Source organism: Pteropus medius, unplaced genomic scaffold, assembly GCF_902729225.1.
Source record: "Pteropus medius unplaced genomic scaffold, Ma_sr-lr_union100, whole genome shotgun sequence".
NCBI lineage: Eukaryota > Metazoa > Chordata > Mammalia > Chiroptera > Pteropodidae > Pteropus > Pteropus medius.
Window position 1 is genome coordinate 10,885,231 of NW_024352786.1, and position 25,512 is coordinate 10,910,742.

The 25,512-nt window shown below is 34.6% G+C and overlaps 1 protein-coding gene across 1 annotated transcript in view; it reads right to left on the reverse strand.

The window, feature by feature from the left end:
- Nucleotides 1-25,512, reverse strand: part of DTHD1 (death domain containing 1) — a 56,080-nt gene that overhangs the window by 17,100 nt on the left and 13,468 nt on the right. Inside the window, exons 6-8 of the mRNA XM_039848774.1 lie at nt 12,325-12,489; nt 10,286-10,575; nt 4,754-4,998 (exon numbers count right to left, since the gene is read on the reverse strand). Of these exons, the coding sequence (XP_039704708.1) occupies nt 4,754-4,998; nt 10,286-10,575; nt 12,325-12,489 (700 nt within the window). The remainder of the gene's footprint in view (nt 1-4,753; nt 4,999-10,285; nt 10,576-12,324; nt 12,490-25,512) is intronic.

Sequence of the window (25,512 nt, forward strand, 5' to 3'; positions counted from 1 at the left end):
AAGACATAGTGTGAACTGACTTTACCTAAATATGTTGTAAAAGGAGGAAGTTTGAAGTACAACTTAGGAAAGATTTAGAAACAAATCATCTTTCTTTTCAGCCATACATTATCACATATATTGTTATGTGACCATTTGCAGAAGATTCTATTAAAATGTGAACTATCAACAGGAACCTCTTTATCTTTAAAATCTCATCACCTTTCTCTGTCCCTCACATGTGCCTTTGCCATGGTTGTCTTCTCTGAGTCCTTGATTAGAAGCTCACACCCAGCACAGTCTTAGTATTTGCTATTTTCCTCACTTTAATATTCTCCTGGCCACACAGATAGATAGCTAGGCAGATAGCTTCATTGTCGTGCTTTCTCCTCAGCCCAGAAGACACCTCCACAGTGAAGCCTTCACTGGCCATCGCATTTGCAAATATACACTGCCAATTCTGTCAATCCTCTGATGCTCATTTATTTTCTTTCTTTCCTTCTCACTTTCCTCTTCATACTTTTTGTATTTAAAATGCAAGCTCTCTTTGTGAATTTATTCATTCAATAAACATTTATGAGTACCTAACACATGCCAGACACTAGGTCCCTGTGATTCAACATCAAACAAAACAGATAAAGATCTCTGCCCTCAAGGAGCTTATGTCCTAGCTGTGGAGTGGAAGATTTTCTAATAAATACAGTATATAAGAAAATACATGTTAGAAGGTAACAATGCTTTAGAGAATCGGGAGTGACAGGTTGTGGGGGTTGCAGTAGATAGCAATAAGAAATAGAACCAGGGATGGCCTCAGAGAGAAAGTGAAATCTGAACCAGTAGTTGACGGAGGTGATGGTGTTAACCAGGCAGGTATCTGAAGGACAGAACAATCCAGGTGGGGGAACTACTAACACAAAGACCTGAAGTAGATGCGTGTGTGACAAATTCCAAGAACAGTAGGAGAGTCAGTCGTTGTGGCTAGAGTTAAATAAGTGAACATGAGAGTATAGGAGAAAAGGTCCTAGAGTCAGTGGGGGCCAAGTTCATACAGATTCTTGTACTCTGAGTGAAACCAGGAGCCATTGCAGGGTTTGGAGGAGAAGTTAAGACAGGTGACACATTGTCTTGAGATTCATATATGAAAGGCAGCTGACATTTAAAATGTACTATTTTTAACATGCCATTATAGTTTCAAGATTATCAGTGTCAAGGTTGGATAATTTTAAGGTTTGAAGAAATTGCCTTGTTCATGTAATCATTCACAGATAATTATCAAGCACACCCTATATGTGGCACTGACAATACAAATTGAGCAGGACAATGAATGTGCCTGTAAAGTCAATTGCACACAACCCAGCTAGGGTAACTTTACTCTCAAGGAGAGAAAATTTACTCTTGGGCAAGACAAAAAAAAAAGCTTATACTTTTAATGTGTGTATATATATATGTATATATATATTTATACATAGATATATTTTAATGTGTACATTAATATATTTAATGTGTCCACTAAATGCAATTTTTAATGTGTATATACATGCACAGTACATAGACATACAAATATCTGCGATATTAAATTTTAATGAGAAAGTACAGTTAGGAAAAAAGATGTCTAAAAAGATTCCTTAGGAGGACAAAAACAGATGGAGAAACATTTGTTTATTGGGAATCAAGTGATTATAATAAAATAAGCTAATTGCAGTGATAGGGAAAGTACGAGACGTTATAGAAACACACACCAGGAACATCTAACTCGGTATGGAGGAGGAGATTGGGGAAGGCTTCCTGGAAGACGTTACACCTCAGCAGAGCCATGAGGGATGGCCACGGGGAATTACTCTGGCAAGTAGGTGGGCCATGGTGTGTTAGAATCAAGGCAGAGGAAGAGCTTATGCAAAAGACCTGGACAATTATTTACACAGACTTGTATTGAAACAAATCTATATAAACTCCTAAAATTTCTAGCTCGGCTAATTTAGCTAATTAATACATTCAGTCAAATAGGCCACAAAGAAAACACTACAAACTGAAAACTGAATCTTTGTCACATTTTGTATCTCAAGTCTGTCCTCTCTTACATAATGGCCTTTGTTTCCATTGTCTGTCGTCATCACAGTGAGGCCCTCACTACCTTCTGTCAGATAATCCCAGTAGCCCCCCTAACTTGACTCCCTCTAGTCACCCCATAGCAGCAGGAAAACATAGTGATTTTAGGAAGTAATGTGCTAAATTGAGCTACTAGGAGAGCAGCCCTGATACTCTCAAATCTTCACGTTGATCCAAATCAATTCTGTAGAGTCAGGCTTTAAACCACTGATCAAAGAGAGTTCAAATATTCCTTTAAGTCAGTAGTTATTAAAATTTTAGAACCTATTGAATGCGATATACTTCTCCTCATTCATCCAGTCAAAAATATTTAGAGCACCTACAATGTGCCAGGCACTGTTCTAATCACTGATGATAGGGATAGAACAGGGTACACAATGTCCTTCACTGACAAAGCTTGCTTTCTTAAGGAGCAAAGGCAAGTGGAAAATAAATGAACACAAATAAATAAATCTAATAATTTCTTTTAATGGTAAGTGTTATGAAGTAAGTTTTTAAAGGGTAATGGGTCAAAGAGTGAAAGTAAGATAAGGAGATGGGGGCATCCGTGGAAGGAGAGGATATCTGGGTTGAGGACTGAATGATAGCCAGCTACGTGACTGAGGGAAGACAGCCCCAAAATAGGGCCTAAGATGGAAATGAAAATGAACAGAGGAAAAATTGAGAGTGAGTATACACCTATGTGGCTTTACTGTTCTTAAAATATAATTTTCAGTATCAGTGGCTTAATAGACTCTTTCACCCTATACGTGCCACCCAGATACCCCAGGATTTCCCCAAAACCTTAAGTAAAAAGTTAATGTCTCTAAGGACCCTGCACTTCTGTTCAAATGGCCACTTTCAGTTTGAATGGCCAGAACCCACGTCATATTATTTGTTAAATAATTTTAATATCCCCTCTATACTAAAGCATAGTATACATAAAATTGTCATACTACATCAAGGATGAACCTGGATGCTCTAAAATCTATCCTGTATCCCTAAGGTTCCTGGCTTTATCTGTTAAAGAGGCAACAGCATACGGTGGTTGCATATGTGGGAAGCAGATTTTCTGGGTTTGAATCGTAACTCTGACAATCACTTAGCTATGGGACCCTGGGCAAGTTGCCTAAAATTTGCATGCCTGATAGGATTTTTGTGAGGATTTAATGATAAAATAATGCACGTAGAGCTCTTAAAAGACTTGGCACATTATAAATTATTATAATGGTTGCATGAATTATGAATTCCTGCTAAGCTATGCCTACCATCCCCAGTCAAATTCATTCCGTTTCCTCATCCTAACATACTTTTTTCTTTATTTCCAATGGCAAAATTTCTACCAACTTACAAGGCTCAGATGAAATGTCATAACCACCACGAAACTTCTACTGCTTTCAGCTTCCAGAAAAGCCTGTTCCCTCCTCTGAACAACTGTTAGTACTACTGTTCATACCATTAGTTTAGTAGGTGGTTGTCTTACAAGGTGATTTCGTGTACTTGTTTTGCACACTTTGTTAGATTGTAAATTATTTGGAGCAGTGCTGTCCCATAGAAATAGAGTTAGAGACACATAAGTAATTTTATTTATTTTACTTTTTTAGCCATATAATTTTTTTAAAAAACAGGTGAGATTAATTTTAGTAACATTTTATTTAATCCCACAACAAAAATATTATAATTTACTATGCATTCGATATAAACAAATTATTAATGGAATATTTTAATTTTTTTTGTACTGAGTCTTTGAAATACAGTGTATATTTTACACATACAACACATCTCAATGCGGACTAGCCGTATTTCAGATCCTCCACAGACAAGTGAGGACAGTGGCTACCACTCAGGACAGTGCAGCCTCAGGGCATGCATTTTCCTCTGCAGCTCTGAATTTATCATTATGCCTAGCATAGCACACTCCCTGTCTCGGAAGTGCAATTAATATTTGTCAAATTAATTACTGATTTATTTAAAATCAGTACAAAATCTAACCCCCTGGGAAATATATTCCTGCTATTCACAACACAAAAAGAAAAAGCAAAGAAAAATAATTTTCTTGATATCTTTAGAGAAGAAATTTGCTCTTCATCTGGAGTGATAAAACAAAATTTTCAATCATTTTCTCATTAAGAATATAGTTGAGATGTACTAAGTCATAGATTACCAAAAGAAATAGTATTTACAGCAATGAATTTATTTATTTGTTTGACACGTTTGGAGAAACGATTCAATCCTACTTTCCTGATAAGAATAAGAATTTTAGATAAGAGTAATTAACTCTTAAAACAAATGTGCAGGATTTGGTAATCTTGGTGAAAATATTTTGATGTCATTTTCTGCTCACCACATGATTCTTCCTCTAAAATATACTCAAATGTTTGTATAAGTGATTTCTCTGGTTACTCAGATACAGTTACAGAAAATGAATGACATTATTTCCATATTCATTAACCACATACTGTCAGGATCAGGTCAACTCAAATTATTCCTGTTAGAAAGTTGATATAAAAATAGAAATCTTGATATACAGTCTACTACTCTAAAATTGTAGCTACCCAGTCCTTCCTTATCAACTTTATTCCTACCTTACCTTTTAATCTTAAGTATCCATATTCTTGAAGTTTTGATTGTGGTAGAGAATTATAAAAAATGAACAAAAAATGGTAATTAGGACAGTAAAATAACTCACCTTTGGCAATCTCAATGGTAATTTGCAAACTGGAAACTGATAATGGTTTTCATTAAGTATAAGAGATTGATCCAAGTTGCGGACTATCTTTTCCTTAGGTACTTTATAAACTACAATGGTGCCCTTATAATGAGAGCAGCTATAGTTTCCAAATTCATCCACCTCTTTGATTTGGAGTTCCAGCCTGGGTTTTCTTTGTAAGTGAAAAATAAGCTTGTAGTCTTTTCCATAATCCTTCCCATTGCCTAAATAAAAGTAAAATTCATTTGTTATTATTAAGATATATCATTGTCTTAATTTTTAGAATCTAAATAATCATATTATTTTTTAAATACAATTAAAGATTTTTTGGTGTCATTGCCTCTTATCAAAATATATCCTGACAAAGCAGCAATAGACGTAGACTGTCTAGGTTAATAAAAAGGTTTCTCATCCGTAACTGGCCCAGGGGATCTCTGGCTGTTTCTAGATCTAATAATCTTTGATTTTCTTGTGTTATTGCATTTTTCTATCACAAAAGTAATTGTAAACAGTTAGCGCTTTCTGTATTTAAAAATTATTTTCACCTTTCAAGAATAACCTTTTTTCCTTTCCGCAAACTATATCATATCGTACACTATTGTGACCTCATAATAGACATTCTAGAACTGCATTCACCTACGTGGTTACCACTAGTAACATATGGCTTTTTAAGTTTAAAATTAATTAAAGAGTGACATCCGTAGTCACCAAAGCAGTACCTGCATGCTGAGGTTACCTTAACCTTTTCTATGAATTGTACCAAATCATCTACTTATGTTCTTTCCTTTGTGCCATTCCTTCAAATTAAGTAATTTGGTACCCAGAAAAAAATTATTTAAAATTAAAATTCAATTTCCTAGTCACTCTAACCACATTTCAAAAGTTCAATAGCCACTTTTGTCTAGTAGCTACCTTATTAGGTAGTGCAGATATAAAACATTTCCACCATCACAGAAATAGACAGTGCTATTCTAGAACTGACACATGAAATAGTTACGAGGTTCACATTACTGAAATTTCTATTAAAACCTGGTGAATTCCCCCCCAAAAACTGCTCACTGCTCACTGAAAGTAATGGAGCTTTCGTGACCATAACATTTCACCCATGGAGGGTTTTACCATGACAACTGGGATGTTTGAACTTACCATTGCTAGGGTAAAACAAACACTGCCTAAGGCACAGCTGCACCACTTTTAGCAAAATTTTAAAGTAAAGTACGATGTAGCAGTTATAATACGTTTCTGACTTACAGATCCAAGTCCAGCCTCTATGTTTATTTACACTGTACTATTTATCCAGTTCTTTCACATCTCTAACTAAATTTCTTAGAGCCTTAACTTTCTTATCTTTAAAACATGAGAAATAAAATGCACCTCCTAAGATTGTTCTGAAAATGAAATGAGGTAATATGGGTAAAATAATTGGCACAGGGTCTTGCATAAAATAAGTGCTCAATAAATAATAGCAATGATAGTAAATGATAAGAAGCAGAATTCTTCTAGTGGTTTTTTCTTTTATCTCCCACACTGAAGCACTTGGAGGATAAATACAAACAAAAGTTATTCATTGCATACCAAAATTATGAAATCAACCATGAGTTGACCTTTTGAGAATCTCTCTTCAACGTATTATGTATATAGTTCCCTGAAATAGTAGCTTTTCAAAAAACCTTGTCATCTAAAAAAATACAAAATTAACTTACAATTTGTATGTTACTAGATATTCTTTATAGCAATATATTTTCTTCACATTAATGGGTATTGGAATATTTCTTATTGATGACAGAAAGTACAAATGTAGCAATACCTGTTTCTGCTTAGAAAAGTCAGATGAAGGGGTGAAACGCTAGCAATATGGGGAATTGGAAGAATCCTATGAGAACCACAGGCTCTGAGTATTTCTGTATTCTAATATATCTCCACCACCTCGGCCTCTAAGCCTCCATCAATCCCTTGCTTGTTTTACTGCAATGACTCATTAATTGGTCTTTCTGCTCCTTCCCTTGCCTTACACAATCTATTCTCAACACAATTAGAATTTAACTCAGATCAAGTGACTCCTCCGTTAACACTTTTCATGGCTCCCCATATCACTTAGAATAACAGGCAAAATCCTTGCAATGGACTTCAAGCCATGATCAGTACTCTCCTCATCTCCAACTTTGCTCTTACTCCCTCTAACTACCCATCACAGCCTCATCGCTGTTCCTCAAACACACCAGGTACACTTCTGCCTTGGTTTATTTATACTTGTAATCCCTCTGCCTAGGACAAACTCACCAGAGATGGGATTATAGCTTGCTCTCTCATCTCTGTTTATATGCCACCATCTCAAAAAGTCTTCCCTAATGGATCTATTTAAAATTGCAACTCTGACACTCCCTGAGACTCTCTATATCCTTTCCCTGCTTTATTCTATAAAGTACTTCTCACCCCATTAAGCTGTATATTTTATTTACTTATTTGCTTCTTCTCTGTTTTTCCCTACTAGAATATAATATACGTAAGAGCAGGAAATTTTTGTTGAATAAATAAAAGCATAGTCATCCTAATATCCTACATCTGTGTCTGGAAAAATCACTTGCCTGGGCCGGAGAGCATTTGGGGCAACTTTGAAACACACAGAACTCCTTACAACATTACTAAATGTTATGGGTGATGCTAAGATATCATTATATAAAATTTTGTCTGCCCATTTCCCAACACTTTTTGGTTAGCACCAGGGACTCAGATATCATTCAATAAAAAGCTTAAATGCCAAATTAACCTCTCTGGCCTAGAAAATGAAAGCATATTCTAGCTTGTCCAGTATTCTTCTTATCTAGAGGAATGCCAGAGGTTAATATAAAAACCAAGAGGAGCACCTATATATCTTATTTTCTCTTAGAAGTAGAAATAAAGTCTATGTCCCATGGCCCTCACTCAAAAGAATCATCTCTATTCTACATAATAAATATAGAAATTTCAACATTTCTCAGAGGGCAGTCATCTAAATGTATTAAAGTTTTAAATACTTAATTACACAATACTAATGTGTTAAGTCTTTTCCCAAGCTTTTGCCTTCATTCTTCCAACAAATACTCAATAAATTCCTTCTAGCTGTTAGGCACCATCCTAGGTGCTGTGGATGAAATGATTCTCACCAACTGGACTGACCCTCCTTTGATGGAACAGTAGTCAGAGAAACTGTCATTGATCAATTCAATGAATAAATAGAAGATTGCATCTATAGCAAGGTCCGCAAAAGAGAAGTAAAATAAGGTCTTGATGGAGTAAAGTAAGAACTGACATAATCAAAAAAGATAGAGAAGGCTTCTCCGAACATGATTATCAAAATGCGATATGAAGATATGTAGGAGATAAGTGCAGGTGGGAGTAGGGATGGATGGGGAGGAAAACACTCCAGGCAGACAACCTCTGTCTTCAGGTCTGAGGTTCAAGGAGACACCCACAGGCCCTGATAGAGAATGAGTATCAGTTCTTTACTGAGGATCTTGCTCCTCTTAAATGGAGAAAAATCCAGTGAGACTCCAAATCTGAGCATAGATTTCTAGGAAAGGCAAAACAGAAATGATTCTGGCAACCTGCCTGACTCATGTTCTCTGAGTGAAGATGAGTTCTTCCCTGTTCCTTATTTGGAGGAATTGTACATACTCTGACTATCTTCAGGCACTCTTAGCATATTCTCCCCACTCCCCATCACAGACAATAGTATACTCAGTACCATGGCCTGTAAGAAGCACAGTAACTCATTCCTGTTTAGGGCAGTAGGTAAACACAGCTGCTGTCCCAAGTATTACAGGAAAATCATTTGCATTATTAGCTTGGGTGGGACACTTCCAGTTTTTGACTATATCTTCTTAGAGAGACTGTCCCAGGGTGGACACCGTGGTTTCTGCTTGGAAGCCAAGTAGGAAGAGATCTCTTCCACCCTTCCTTCCTCTCCCCCGTCCTCTCCCTTGCCTTTCTCTTTCTCTGACTTCCCTGTCCAGTCCTGTCAGCTGACTCAGACAGCTGAGATTCTGCATGTTAAAGTGAAAGAGACATTTCAAATTGGGACACTTGGGTCTCACTTCAGAGATGGCAGAAAATGGGCAGCCTCAGCTTCAAGCCACATCGTTTTTGAAGCAACAAAGAGCTAGTGGGCCTTGGAGTAATTTCCAGAATCAGAGAGATAATAGGCATCATTCAAAATCAGTGGGGTCTATATTAATTTATAAGTGATCAGAGAATATTACTTGAGGTCAAGTCTGTCACAAGACTCCAGGGCCAGAAATCTCCATAAACCCATCCCTGAATTCTTCTCGATACCTCATCTTAACATGCATACCTGTTAGATTTTATTTCACCTCAAGGAAAAGAGATGGAGTGGGGAAGGGTTAAATTCATAAAAAAGAAATTGCTGTGACGGCAACTCTCTCAAAGATCTTTTTCTCTCTTCTCTTGCACATTTATTTTCTGTGTTCTTTTTCTTTCTTTTTTTTTCTCTTCCTTTTCAACTCCTTTTATCTCTTCTTTCTCATGCATTTCCTCACCTCTCATCTTCCTGTCCCCTCTGAGATTCACTCGCCCTGTTTATAGTCATTCATTTACTACAGATTTATTGAAAGGCTTAATATCAGACAATATTCTAGCCTCAGGGGTGAACAGCAAGAAAGACACAGTCGCTGCCTTCATGAAAATTACACTCCAGTGAAGAGCATAATATAAGCATATGAGCGAAAAGTAAGTAAACACATAAGTAGGTAAAATAATTTTGAATTGTGGTAAGATTTATAATGGTAACAAAAAAGCACTAGATAAATATGAAGATGAAAAGTAAGCAGGGATATGTCATTTAGATCAGAGGTTCTTAACCACTCTTTTTGCCATGGACTCTTATAGAGTGCTGAAACTTATTGATTCCTTCTCAGAGTAGTCTTTTAAACATGTGAAATAAAATAAATAAAATTATAAATATGTCAATTGTACTGGAATATATATAGTTCTATCCACACATGTCTTGTGAGTCCACTGATTCCAGGTTAGATTCGTTATAGAACATCATAAAGAGTTTGGATATTATTTTCAGTAGAATAAGAGATAATTATAAGGTTTTAATCAGGAGAGTATTTTTTTTAAATCTCTGTTATTACTATAGAGAAATAGATTTCATGTGGCCAGTAGTAGAAGCAGAGGCATATTTAGGAGGCAGCTGCTTTGGTGTAGGAAAGAGATGATCCTAGCTTGTACTCAGATAGTAATCACATAGAGGATCATTTCTAAAAAGAGTGTCAATTAGAGTCTGCCCATAAAGGAACATGCATCTCCCCAAACAAGCAAAGAGAGACTGGGAAGAAAGAAGTAAATACATTTTTTTCTCTTCTTGCTTTTCAAAAGCCCCTCAGTCCTCTGGAGTTTTCCTTAGTAATACAAGTTTAGCAAACCCTTCCCGAAGTTTGTGGCTTCAAGCTATTAATAGCGCACATAATATGCAAAAAAAAAAAAAAAAAAAAATTTCTTTATACATACTTGAAGCAAATATGTTTCCAGTAAACCTTAAAAAAAGTTGTTCTCCTTCTTTTACTTGGAAATGACGAGAGAGCTCTGTAGGGCCATTGAAAGCTTCTGAGCATGAGTTCGTGAGCACCTGGGTTAAATCTTTAGAAGGCACCACTAAAATGACGACTCTATGTGGATTGTCTTTATGGTGGTGCAGGACAACGCAGGCAGTGGTGCTGAGCACGGCTTCCTCCAAAGATTTCACAAAAGAAATCAAATGGCTGTTGTCCACAATGGAAGACAGATGAAGCACAATAAACCTGCATCGGAAAACAAAAACAAAAACAAAAACAAAAACAAAAACAAAAAAAACAGGTGTGACCTAAGGTAAACATACAGTCTCAAAAATATTACTGGTAACTAATAACACTCAAGAAAGGAACCATTATCAAACCAAACTTCCTTTAACATCAAGCCTTCTGATGACCGACTGGTTGGATTCATGAGTGAGTTTAATGAAACTCTTGGCCGTCAGGAAACCAGCTCAAATCAAACCACATTCTGAGAGACGTGCTGAAACAAAGAAACTGTCTAGTCTCAGCTCGGCTCTAAATATGGCAATGTAGTCTAAATTATATTTTAATTAGCATTACTAAAGAATATTACTTCAAAATATAGAAGAAAAAGATTATCAAAATAATCCATTCCCTACTAATAAGATGAAGAATATATATCATAATTAACTGGAGATTGAAATATTCTCCTCTGTCATGTGTGGCAAGGATTGTTATGATGGACCCTGTTATGGCTTGAATTGTGTTCCCTCCACTCAAATCCATATGTTGAAGTCCTGACCCCTAGTACCTCAGAATGTGTCCTTTTTTGGAGATATGGTCTTTACAGAGGTGAAGTTAATGTGAGGTCATTAGGATGGGCCCTAATCTGATATGACTGTGTGTGTGTCGTAAAAAGGGGAAATTTAGACACAAAGAAATGAGTATAGAGAAAATGCCCAGTGAACGTAACAACAGCCATCTACAAGCTGAAGAGAGAGCCCTGGAGCAGATTTGTCTTTCAGAATCCTCTGAAGAAATGAACTTTGCTAACAACTAGATTTTGACTCCCAGCCTCCAGAACTAAGACAGTAAATTTCAGTTGTTTATGTCACCTAGTTTGTGGTACTGCATTATGGCAGCCTAGCAAACTAAAACAGATCCTTCCCCTGGGTAAGACCCCCCATCACCCAACTCTTCTCCAGAGAACTGCCCCACAGGAGGCCCCAGTTCAGAGCAGCCCCACATCCGAGGTGAGGACTGACCGATGCAGATGTAAAGCCAGACCCTTGGTACTTGTACTGCAAAGCTCCCGGGAGCTACCAGGTGGAGGTAAACCTTCAGCTGAAACCACAGATGTCCCCATCTTCTTTCCTTGCCCTACCTGCTTCTTTTATTCCCTTCCGGGATTCATCTGGGAGCCCTATTTCAATAAAGCACTTGCATTTTCATCTTAGGCTTTTTTTCTAGAGAACCTGACCTCAGACAGTTGTAGACGTAAGATGTTCCATTATGAAATAAAGGCTATCTTTGGTCACAGGATTCTCTTTATGATTGCCTACTCCTCATGAACCTTAAAACTGTCAAAAACTCTTCTCATAATGAGCTGTCTAGAAAACATGGAAATGAGAAAGCAAAATGAGGACATTGGAATAACGAATTCAGTTTACATATACATAGTTATGAGATGAGCATAATGTGAACAGTTAATTACTATCTTCATGAAATTTCAGAAATGAAGGTGCTATTTTAAAACTATTTTGTAGTTAGAAGAAACCTGTAAAAATAAATCTAAGTTATGACTGGTTTCCAAAAGCACTTATTAAGCTATCATGAATGAAATTACAGTTAACATATTCATGTCAGTTCTGGTTTGCATGTTAAGCACACTCTAAGGGACTATTCATATTCCTATTTGAAGAATAAAGATTTAATCATATGATCCCATTTATGCAAACCAATAATAAATCATTAAGACAGACTATCATCAACTTTTATTGTTTGCTACTGCATTACCTTTCTAAATGTTCACACAATTCAAATGATATCAAGCCACTCTGCACAGTTCTCACCACAACATCATCAAGCCCAAACCAGCCGCCGTCTCGGCTTCTGAATCCCAGTAATTTCAAAGATTCACAGGCATTGTTCCCAGGTTTTCTTACGGAAGCAATTTTTGTCCTATGCAATGTAGCAGAAGAGAAATTGGTGAATTTAGTAAAGTATAAATCATATGTAATGCACTTATGTTTTTCATTATGTGAATAATCCAGTAACAATTCATTAAGTATATACTATTTGCCACTAATTATGCTATGTACACCAAGAATACAGAGATAAGGAATATAATACCCTTGCTCAGAAGCTCACAATATTACAATATTATCCAATTACAGGGCAAGATGACCTGTGAGATAATTAAGGGAATGTACAGAGTGGGTTAGCAGCAGAAGGAAGGTGCTCAGGAAAGCTTGCAAAGTGGAAATATTGATATTTGAGATGAGCTTTAGAGAATGAAAAGCATTTTTCTACTGACAAAAAGAGTTAAGAGAGCATCCCAAAACGCTAATAAACTTGTTTACATAAGCTTGGATGTTTTAGGAGAGCTAATAGTAGTGGTATAGCATAATAGGTAAAACCACAGACTGAAACGAGACTGCCTACTCTCAAATCCAGGGTAGCTCTCCCTCTGATTAACTGTGTGACCATGGGTGAATTTTTTTATCTTTCTGTATCTCAGCTTTCCTATCTATGAGGCCAATAATGGTATCTGCATCACAGCATTAAAAATATTTGTAAAGCAATTATAATTGTAGTAAGCATAAATGATATTAATATTCTTAGTCTAATTCCTATGGCAGATGTGCCCAATTAGCTTTTTTGTGCAATTCTTCTTACTGTTTAACTTACCCCATCCAAAAGCCCTGAAAGAGTTGTATGTTCCATAGGATATTTTCCCCCCAACCAGAGCTGATTTGACTAACAGTATACCGATTTCCAACACCCAATGAATTTTATTTTTATTTTTTTGGAATTTTACTAAGAGACCCAGTGATTATAATTTGTCATTGTCCTTTGGTTGCAGTGCCCTGGGCTATAAAGGTGAATATGCAGAAAGATTATTAAGAAAGGGGCAAAAATAAAAGATCAGATGCTAAGAAAGAAAACAAAAATGAAGATTAAAAAAAAATCAGTGTTCTCCTAGAGATGGAGCAGGCAAATTGTAGCCTTATATTAACTCCTTTTTCTTTCTTTCTTTCTTTCTTTTTTTTTTTTTTGAGTTCACTTAAATGGATACCTGTTTGTCACAACTAAAGGAAGAAAAATCTTTGATATGAAAAGACCTGATATAATGATGCTGCACCCATAGGGAACAGAACTGTTCTAGCTAGGTATTAAAAATGAAAATCCAAGTGTAAATCACACATCTTTATTTGTGAATAGAATTAGTTAAAGGTTTAAAACCACTGTATTTTCACAGGTTGAACTGTCCTATGACCTAACTAAACTAGATTTTAAATGTCTACTCTGAAAACTTCAGATGGTGTTGATTCTTCAGGAAATCACCCAGATTCAAATCAGAAGGATGGGGAAAGAAATGACATTTAGTTTTTGGCTTTTTGTTTATAACCACAAATATGATAACTTTTATAACCTTTGAAGTCAATAATTTATTAACACAGGAATATATACTTATATTGCATCAAAAACTTTGGTCATTTACTAGAAACTGACTTACTTAAATGGAAAGTTAATTTTTTTTTTTCTGATGGCCACTCTTACTTTTTTCTACCAATAGCCTAAATTTCTGTGGGCACTAATAGATTTTCAACTGTAGTAGGGCTGACCCTACTCCCAGGTGTAGGTGAGATAGTGCATTTGGCATATTTTAATACTATTTGCCAAAAAATCCAATTTCTATCCATTCTGAGCACATGGTAGGATTGTACTTCCTGTTTCTGATGGGCGAGTGGGGCTATGTGGCTAGTTCTGGTTAATGCATAGTGAAAAAAGGACATATATATCACTGTGAGGTGAAGAAGCATTTAATTGCTAATGTGGGTCTATTCAAATTTTCTTCTGCCACCATGACAGCGGACAGTGGTTGCCCTTTAACATAAGTCCAGGAGTGAGGACAACCAAGAAGCAGCCTGCCTTTGATGGCCAAACAATGTGTCCAAGACATAAAGGTCATTATTATAAGCCTTTGGGATTTCAGATTTTGTTACCATGCCATAATCGAAGTTAATCTGCCCCGTAGTACATCTTCCTTCTGGACCCAGTGATCTGTTCAGTGATGGGTTGGTGACAGATTTAGAGTTAGAATAAGACTCAGGGTCTTCATGTATATTCATGGTGAAAAGAGCTTCCTCTTTTCCACTGAACTTGGAGTTATAAAGATGTAGCCGTATTGCAGTATGAGGGACAAGCATGTCAGAGAATGGAATTGGCACAGAGAAAGGCAGAAAGAGAAGTGAAAGACTAGGATCTTTCTGGTTCAAGAAAAATATAAAGGTAAATATATTCCTCAATTTTTAAATTGCATGCACCAAAGAATTCTATTAAAAAAAAAAAAACCATTGAGTTTGCTTTTCTGTCTCTTAAGATGAAAAGATCCCTTAATGATATAAAGATCAAGTTTAGATTTCATTTTTTTCCCTGCTTTATTGAGATACAATTGACATATAATGTGTAAGTTTAAGGTATATGGTGTGATGATTTGATACATGTATTTATTATAAAATGCCTGCCACAATAAAGTTAGTTAATGTATCACCTTAAATTTAGACTTTTATATCATAATAGATACAATTCATATTGAAATTAAATGATTTGTCGGCATCTTTATTTATCCCAGCTGTTCTTAACAACTCTGCAAATAAATACTTCTTTTTATGTATGCTAGTAGCAAACTTTGACAACTAGTATTGCCTAGCAGTGAATAACACTTGATCATACTCCACAAATAACATTCTAATGTACCAAGAGTTCCATAAAATATAATCAACCTTTATTAAATCAATTTGTTTAATCAAGAATAACTGAGCTAGCTTTTTCTTGAGTCCAAGATTCCCAGGTCCTAAATTCTGGGCATCCAGGGAATTATAATTGGCCCATTTGGGGGCAAATGTTCAATTATAATGAACAGAGACATTGAAGAACACAAAAGATCCCATTAAATGCACATAGATAGAAAAGACGATTTTTAGAATTTGTCATATAATTCTCCCCAAATAAAGTGGCTGGGTAGACAAAACACTAAGTGTTCACTCCAGGCTTCCTTTCTCAGGTCTTATTGTGCCCTCATACCTCTGTCCCAGATCAGTGCCTTAATGCTACCCAATTAAAAGGCACTCAGAAGATTTTTTCCCAAAATGAAAACGATCTGGTCCAAAGTACCTCAATATTTTGTTACCACAAGTAGAAATAGACATTACTAGGAACTTTTCAAGGATAGTTTCCTTCTTTCTTTTCTTTTTTTAATTTACTTTTTAGAACAGTTTTAGGTTCACGGAAAAATCAAAAGAAAGATACAGAGATTTTCCATATATCTCCTGCCCTGACACATTCACAGCCTTCTCCATTACCAACGTCCCTCACCAGAGTGGTATATTTGCTACAATTGGTGGACCTTCATTGACACATCGTAATCACCAAAGAGCATAGTTTTCATTAGGGCTCACTCTTGGTATTGTATATTCTACGGTTTGGACAAATGTGTAATGACAAGCATCTATCATTATAATATTATACAGAATATTTTCACCACCCTGGAAATCCTCTGTGCTCTGCCTATTCATTCCTTCCCAATCCCAACCTCTGGCAACCACTGATCTTTTTACTGTCTTCATAGTTTTGCCTTTTCCAAAATGTCATACAGTATGCATCATACAGTATAAAGTATTTTCAGAATGACTTCTTTCACTTAGCATTTATGATTCATCCATGTCTTTCTGTGGCTTAATATCTCATTTCTTTTTGGAATTGAATAATATTCTATCGTAGGAATGTTATTTATCCATTCACCTACTAAAGGACATCTTGATTGCTTCTAAGTTGTGGCAATTAGAAATAAAGCTGCTATAAACATCTATGTGCAGATTTTTGTGTGGAAATAGTTTTAAACTCCTTTGGATACATACAAAGGAGTACTTTGCTGGATTGTGTGGTAAGAGTATGTTTAATTTTGTAAGAAACCAACAAACTGTCTTCCAAAGTGGCTGTACCACTATGTATTCCCACAAGCAACAAACGAGAATTCCTGCTGCTCCTTCACCTCACCAGCATTGGAGGTTGTCTGTGTTCTGGATTTTGGTCATTCTAATAAGTGTGTAATGGTATCTCATTGTTGTTTTAATTTGTATCTCACTGATGACATATAATGTGAAGTATCTTTCCATATGTTTATTTACTAACTGGATATCTTCTTTGGTGAGGTGTCTGTTACAGTCTTTAACCCATTTTTAATCAGGTTTTTGTTTTTTTATTGTTGAGTTTTAAGTGTACTTTATATATGTTGGATAACATCAGATGTATCTTTTTCAAAATTTTTTTTCCAAGTCTGTAACCCATTTCCTCATTCTGTTGACATTGTCTTTTCTAGAACAAAATTTTTTAATTTTATGAAGTCCAGCATTTCAATTATTTCTTTCATGGATTGTACCTTTGATGTTGTGTCAAAAAAGTCATGGTCATACCCCAAATCATCTAGACTTTCACCCATGTTATCTTCTAGAAGTTTTATAGTTTTGTATTTTACATTTATATCTATAATCCATTTTGAGGTTTTTTTTGTGAAGAGTATAATGTCTGTGTTTAGATTAATTTTTTTGCTTGTGGATGTCCACTTATTCTAGCACCATATGTGGTAAAGACTATCTTTGCTCTATTGTATTATCTTTTCTCCTTTGTCAAGGATCAGTTGACTATATTTATGTGAATTTATTTCTGGGCTCTATATTCTCTTTCATTGACCTATTGGTCTATTTTTTCTCCAATACCACACTCTATTGATTACTGTAGCTTTATAGTAAGTCTTGAAGTCAGATAATGTCAGTCCTCCAGCTTTATTCTTCTCCTTCAATATTGTATTAGCTATTCTGAGTGATATTTTCTTTTTTATTTGAAAAATAAAATTAAATTCTTCCTCATCTGGTTTTCTAATCCACAGGTAATAGTATATGCTTTTACATAAAATGGTATATAATAAAGTAAAAATAATTCTAGTATACTATCTTCAAGTTTATTAAATGTGAAAAATCATATTTGCTCAGTAAGCATTTGCTTCAAACTTTTACTGAAACCATTTCACTTTATTAAATGAGTTTAACCAGTGTTGACGATATAGTACTGGCTGATGAGTACAAAGGAAAATATGGTATGTGTGTTCTTACTATTTATAAAGTTACCATTTTTCAATGTAAAACATGATTACTGTAGTTGATAACAATACATTAAATAATTGGAATTTGCTAAGAGAGTAGAATTTAAATGTTCTCACCAGAAAACAAAGAGATAAATATGTGAGGTGATGGAGATGTTAACTAACTAGATGGGAGGAATCTTTTCACACTGTATACATATATAAAATCACCGTAATGTATGCTTTAAATATCTCGCAATTTTATTTGTCAATTATACTTCAATAAAGCTAAAATAAATAAAATTATCCTTTCTTTTCAGGGTGAATCTCAAATATATTATAAATTTAATATCCAAAACCCAGGATTATAAATAACAAATCAAGAATAATCTATGGTCTCTCCCTTCCTATTGCTAAACAACTAGATCCTGATAAGCCTACTTACTAATACACTTTTTGGCTTGCTCAAGTGGGAGGAATCTTAAAGGAATTTTCCAAATTCCCCTGCAAAAAAAATATATGAAGCCAGGGTTGAAGGTGAGGGAGCAACCAGATGCAAACGATGGGATTACTATGAGAATGAATTCCTTTTCAATAATTTAGGTAAGGAGAAATCTGTAAGTGGTAATCAAGTGAGCGAGCAAGGCACTGTAATCCTTGGGATCTCATCCATAAAAGATGAACTTGAGGCCTTAACCAAGATTCTCATGGAGGCTAACATAATCCCAAGTAAATAGCACTTAGTTCTCAGCAGAGACAGAAATAAATGCCATCTGGAGGAAAGCAGCTCCATTTATGCCTGCGGAATTCTCATACATGCATGCTTACCAGCAAAAGTCCTCAAACACATATGGAGGTAAATACCATAAATGACAGCAGAAGCCACAGGCAACATCCTCAAAAGCTACAGGTATCAGAATTAGTAGAAAGAGAATGAAAACAACTATATATGAAAAGTTTAATAAAATAGAGGACAGTATCATAAAAATAAGCAGGCAGTAGATGACTATCATGAATGATTGGGGAAATTTGAATAAGAGCTAAGTAGAATCTTAATAAATAAAAAATGTAATTGCTGGATATAATAACCTAATGATAAATTTAAAGTAGATTTTAAAAGTATACTGTGTTTGTGGCATTTTAACTGAAATGTGAAGAAATTACACAGAATATAGCACATAGGGACAGGAATATGGAAAATATAAAAAAGAAGAAAAGAAATATGGAATTTAGAAAGAGATGGTCTAATATATAATTGGAAATCCAGAAAGATAGAGTGGATAAAATGGAAGAGAGGCAATATTTGATTAGAAAATATATAAAGATTTTTCAGAAATGTGAAAAGACAGAAATTTACTATTCAGGAAGCACAATGTATTGAATTTCAAAAAATGCTTTTAAAATTCAAATATAAATACATCATAGAAAAATGCAGACCATCAAATACCAAGAAAAGATCTTAAAAGCAGCCAGCAAGGTAAAGCAAATCACCCATAAAGTTATGAAAATCAAATTCACTACAGTCTTCACAACGTTGATAATAAAACTCATAAACAGTGGCATAATATCCCCAAAGAAATTAGGGGATATATCCATGTAAATCTAGAATCTTATACTTTAGATGGTCTCCAAAGATGTTAAAGATACCTCTCAGTACTCATGCCCTTGGGTAGCACTCTCCCACAATGAATCAGAGTCCCCTCTATGGCTGGCTTTAATGAATAGAATGTTACAGAAGTGGTGATCTGATCATTCCAAACTTCAGAATTAAGAAGGCCTGGCAGCATCAGTTTTGTACTTGGAAGCCCTGACCTTCCATTAAATAGCCCAGTTACTCTCCTGGAAAGACCACATGACAGAAAGAGGCCAGATGGAGAAGTCAAGTAGAAAGAAAGAGTCCTTACAACTCCATGAAGAGAGAATTGGTCTAATCATTTCTGCATAATAGCTGAGCCCAGCCTTCCCTCTATCACTACCAAGATTCTAGATATGCGACTAAGCCATCTTGGACTTCTCAGCCTCAGACACCATCTTATTGAAAGCCATAATAGACCCTAAACAAGACTGACGAAAAAACCATCCAATTGAGAAAAGGGTGTGTGTTTGGGGGCGGGGGGTGGGGGGCAGAGCTCAGTGGAAAAGATAAAGGGATTAAGAAGTACAAATTAGCAGTTAAAAAATAGTCATAGAGATGTAAATTACAGCACAGGGAATATAGTCAATAATATTGCAATAACTACATATGGTACTAAGTGGGTACTAGACTTATTGGAAGATCACTTCATAAGTTATACAACTGTCTAACCACTTTGCTGTACACCTGAAATTAATATAATATTAATGTCAATGGTAATTGAAAAATAAAATTAAAAAAGAAAATGAAAAAACTACAGACTGGGAGAAAGTACTTGCAATCACAAGTTTGACAAAGGACATATATCTAGAATATGTAAAGAATGCTCAAAAGTCTATCGTAAGAAAAACTACACAATTCAAAATTAGCAAAAGACTGAAAAGACACTAATCTAAAGAATATAAACACTTTGGGAGACAATTCTCCACGGGTATCTCACATTTTGCTATAAGAGGCCTTTGCAATAGATTATCTCTTCAAAGATGTTTGAATATCTAACATCCTTAGAAGAAACACATGATTTTGTCTCCCCAGAGCAGAGGGAGAGTTTACTATCCACTACAATAAATACAATGTTCCCCTCCAGGTCATAGGTCATACAGGTCTGTTTGCTGCCCATTGTAAAAGATTTGAATTCCCTAAGTTTGGGTTTCTCAGCTGTGACATTGCCTCCATGGTATTGGAGACAAAGGTAGCGCATGTGGATATGAAACATTTTGTTGATGTCCTGTGAAAAATAAAGTCCTTTATATCCAAAAAGAAAAAAAAAAATCACCCAGTCTAGACCCCAAACAACCCACAGAATCATGAGAAATAATAAAATGATTATTGTTTAGAGTAGTTTAATATGCAGGAATATATAACTGAAACACCCTGTAAAATTCTATTTTAAGAAAAAGGATACGCAGATAAATGGAAAGAAATCTCATGCTCGTGGATTAGAAAAATTAATATTACTAAAATGTCCATACTACCTAAAGTAATCTATAGATTCAATGCAATTCCTATAAAAATCTCAATGGTATTCTTTACAAAAATAGAAACAAAAAACTAAAATCTGTATAGAACTGGAATAGCCAATCTTGAGCAAGAACAAAGCTGGAAACATCACACTTCCTGATTTCAAAATGTATTTTAAAACTACAGCAATCATAACAATATGGTACTGACAAAAAAACAGACATATAGACCAATTGGAACAGAATAGAAAGCCTAGAAATAAATCCACACACCTATAGTCAACCGATCTTTGACAAGGATGCCCAAAACTCATAGTGGAGAAAGGATATTGTACTCAATAAATGGTTTTGGGAAAACTAGGTATCCATATGTAGAAGAATGATGTTGGACTCTAACGTGAAACCACATACACAAATTAACTCAAAATGGATTAAAGACTTTAAACATGATGACTGGAAAGGAAAACAAAACTGTTATTGCTTGAAGATGATACAAGAGTTTACATAGAAAACTTTAAATTCTTGAAAAAATATAAGACCTAATGAGAGAGTTTAGAAAGGTGGTGGCTTTAATATCATTGCAGACAAATCTACATTCATTTACACACATATTCCCAACAAATAGAAAAAAATTTTAAATACCATTTATAATAGCAGCCAGAATATAAAGTATCTAGGAATAGTCTAGCAAAGCATGTGTAGTACATGTATGGAGACTTTCAAAACATTTCATTCAAAGACATTAGAGAACTACACAAATGGAAGCATATATTATATAATTGATTAAAAGACTCACTATGGTAAAGATTTTACTTTTCCCCAAACTGACCGATAGGTCAGAGGCAATTACAATCAGAATCCCAACAAAGTTTGTTCTTGTGGACCTTGACAAACTGATTCTATTTTATAGGAAAGGGAAAGTTAAAAAAAAAAAAAAGTTATCTTGAAGAAGAAAAATATATGTCTACGGCCATGCTACCCTGAACAATCTGATCCTGTCTGATCTCGGATGCTAAGCAGGGTTGGGCCTGGTTAATGCTTGGGTGGGAGACCACTTAGGAAGACCAAGTGCAGTAGGTGTAAAATATAAAATAATTTAAAAAAATAAGGGATTGTAAGCTAACAAGGTCCTTGCAATCTGTGAGGTCAACCAAGGGTTGCCTCGCCTAAAAAATCAAAAGAAAAAGAAAAATATATGATTTACCAACCAGATATCAACTTATTATAAAGCTAAAATTAAGACAGTATTAGATTGGCTTAAAACTAGATAAAAAGACTAACCAATGGAACAACCCAGAATAAGGAAATTTTGTTATATGACAGAGGAGACATTACAGATCATTAGGGAAAGAAAGAAATATTCAATAAGCAATGCTGGGAGAATATGTCATCCATATGGAAAAATATAAATTTCTACATCACACTGTATATAAAAGTCAATTTTAGATGGACTTAAGGCATATAAAATTCAATCCTTTAAAATTATATAATAATAAAGAAGAACATTTTTATAATTTCAGGAGATAGAGGTATTTTAAGACCAGGACAAGAAGCACTAATCATAAAAGTAAAATATGATAAATTCAGCACAAAAATATGAAATTACAGGCCAAAACTGAAAAAGGATTAGCATTAAGAATATGAAAAGGAATCCTACAAATCAATGTAAAAATTTCAAAATGAATTATACAAATGTCTAACCATTGTAATGTACACCTGAAACTAATATAAAATAACGATGAAAAATTTAAAAAGGTCCATCCTATTCAAAGTCAAGCTCAAATGTCACCATCTTTATGAATCCTTCTCTATGTCTTAGAGCAATCTTTCTCCTTAAAAAAAAAAAAAAAAAAAAAAAGACTTCAAAATGAGCCAGGAAATTGATAGATATTTCACATATAAGAAAACACAAATGTCTAACAAAAGACATTATGAAAAGATGTTGGCCTCATTGTAATCAGAACATTGCAGATTAAAACTACATGAGATCCACTTTACACCTATTAGATTTTAAAAATTCTAAAATCTGACAATACGCAAGGCTGGAGAAGATGAGGAGCAATAATAGGAGATTCTAATTTAATTCTACTATTTTGGAAAACTTGTAAAATTGTGCATGTGCATACCCTAGGACTCAGCAATTAGATTCCTAGGTATGTACTCTAAAGTACTTGCACAAATATACTTTGAGTCAAGGATAGTCATATTAGTAATATTTGTATTAGTAAAAGAAAAGGAAACAATCCAAATGTCCAACAATAGGAAAGTAAATAAATAAGATACGTAGTTATGCAATAGAATATTGTATAGAAGTGAAAGTGAACATGCACAACTATAAAAGAAAAAGCAAAACCATAAGGCTATACACAGTAGGAGACCATTTTTACTTTTGTCAAGCACAAAGCCTAATGAGACAATGTATAGGAATGAGTAAAAGTATATGTGATAAAACTAAACTAAATGTAAGCAAAGGAATGATGCAATATTTCCAAATAGTGCTTAACTTTGGTATGGGTGAGGATCAATTATAGCAGGAAGGCTGGGGATGGGAGAGAAGAGAGGCAAGTAAGGAGGCTCGACTGTATCGATAATATCTAATTTGTTGTTATGTGGTAGCTTTACCAGCTTGTGTATTTTATTATGTGATATGATATCTATTTTACAAATATTCTTGTATATGATATACATAGTACATTTGAACAAGATAATCTTAAAACCAATAGCATTACATAGAAATGGCCATTTTTTTCAGGAGCAACTCCATTTAACTCTAAAATATTTTTTGTATAATGTGGAATGTTTCTATTTTATAAATTTCTCCTTTCACTGCTGTTAAGAAAACTTTTCTGGCTTATAATTAAATGACTTTAATCTTTTCCCCAGAAATTAGACATGCAAAAATGTAATGCAATAAAGACATTTAATCTTCATATTCAGACTATATTTTGGCCTCAACTAGTTTTTATCTTTTTTTATTTTATGAGACATGGATTGCTTCACCATGTTTCTATTTCCAAAAAAAAAAATGTTCAACTGGCTTTCACTCCTTGAGGAAAGAGTGTTAAATAAACAGTGATATAGATTCTCGTTTAATTGTTTTATGCTCCACTGGATGGAGAAAATACACCTACTTTACCCAGCACTAATAATAAAGCATATTATAATTTATCAATTTAGCATTGTCGAAAAGTATAGAATTAGTAATACAATTTACATTTCTATGAATTTACTCATTAATTTGTTTAATTTACCTAACATTTTTTGAGCATCTACTATGTTATACTTGTACTGAGTGGTGATAAATTGGAGAAAAAAAACACTTAATAATACTACAGTATAGTATAGGATGTGCACAAGGAATGGGGCTGACAAAGAGAGAAGCTATCGATCCTTCCAGGAGATCTTAGAATGTCTTGACAGATGAAGAAAGAATTGCACTGCCACTCCTACGGAATGTAGGAGAGTTCTCCAGCTAAACATGGTAGGAAAAGAATTGCCAAGCAGAGAGATAGATCATGTACTAGGGCAAATAAATGGAGAAGAAAAAAGAAATTGGCACTTTCTGGAGGATTGAATTGATGACAAATAGCCATCTTCTCACCACATAGGAATGCTGGACAAAATCAAACTCTCTCACGCGCGCGCGTTAAAGGAACTCAAAACTGGAGGCAAAAAATCCTCTAGATCTGGAAACAAGAAAACGAGAATCTCAAAAAGCTAGGATGTTTTTCTCCCCCCTAGGAACCATGAAGACCTGATTCCATGGGTACTCCCGCCCTCCATCATCCTCCCCCTCCCCACTAACCACGCACACACTTCGGGTGTGTGGGGTTTGTGTTTAACATATTCAAGCAGATTAGATACAGCTTCCAGCTGTTAGATGGAACTAACTCAGTCATAAAACTGGAATCGCAAAAGGGCAGCACTGTCCATGAAATGAGAAACAATAAAGACAACCAAAATCTCTTTGAACATTGATTCGACGAAGCAAAAAAGCAGCACAAAAAGGCTACTCTGGATTGGAGGGAAGGAGGGAAGAAAAGTTGATCTGATCAAAAAATTATAATCGATACTTAGAAATGAATTCCTAAGGGTAAAATTCTTAAAAAGGAGTTAGTATGATAAACAATGTACTAGATTACACCCTGCTAAAAAAAAATAGGATTGCAAACATCATGCTAATAGATGATAGAGTAATGAGACCATAAAACGTGTATGTTTGCAATGATTAAAGGAGTAAAAGAAGACAGAAAGCATGATGAAAAAACAGAGATGTTTGGAAAAGAAAGGTTTTTAAAATATAGCAATAGCTTTTTAGAAATGAGAATTATAATTACTAAAATAAACAGTTTAAACAAACTAATGGAAAAATTAGTAAAATATATGATAAATCTAGAGAAATACCCCAAATATAGATATAAAATATTTTAAAATATTGAAGATTAAAATTAAGGTGTGCAACAGTATAAATTATATTTAATTGTTTATATTTATTTAATATAAATGATTATTTTATTTATATCATCTTTTTCTTTAATGTTTTCCTTTATTTCTGTTATCTCATAACAGAACTTTTCCTTTTTTCTTTTTCCTTTTGTTCTTATATTGTTTATGTTCAATACCAGAATTTTTTAAAAATCTCCTAAATTTTACTTTATCAAGTTTGCACATTTATTTCATTATTTATTTTGTTATGAACATGTGAGTAGTACATTTTTGCGAACACTTATATTTAAAAAAACAAACAA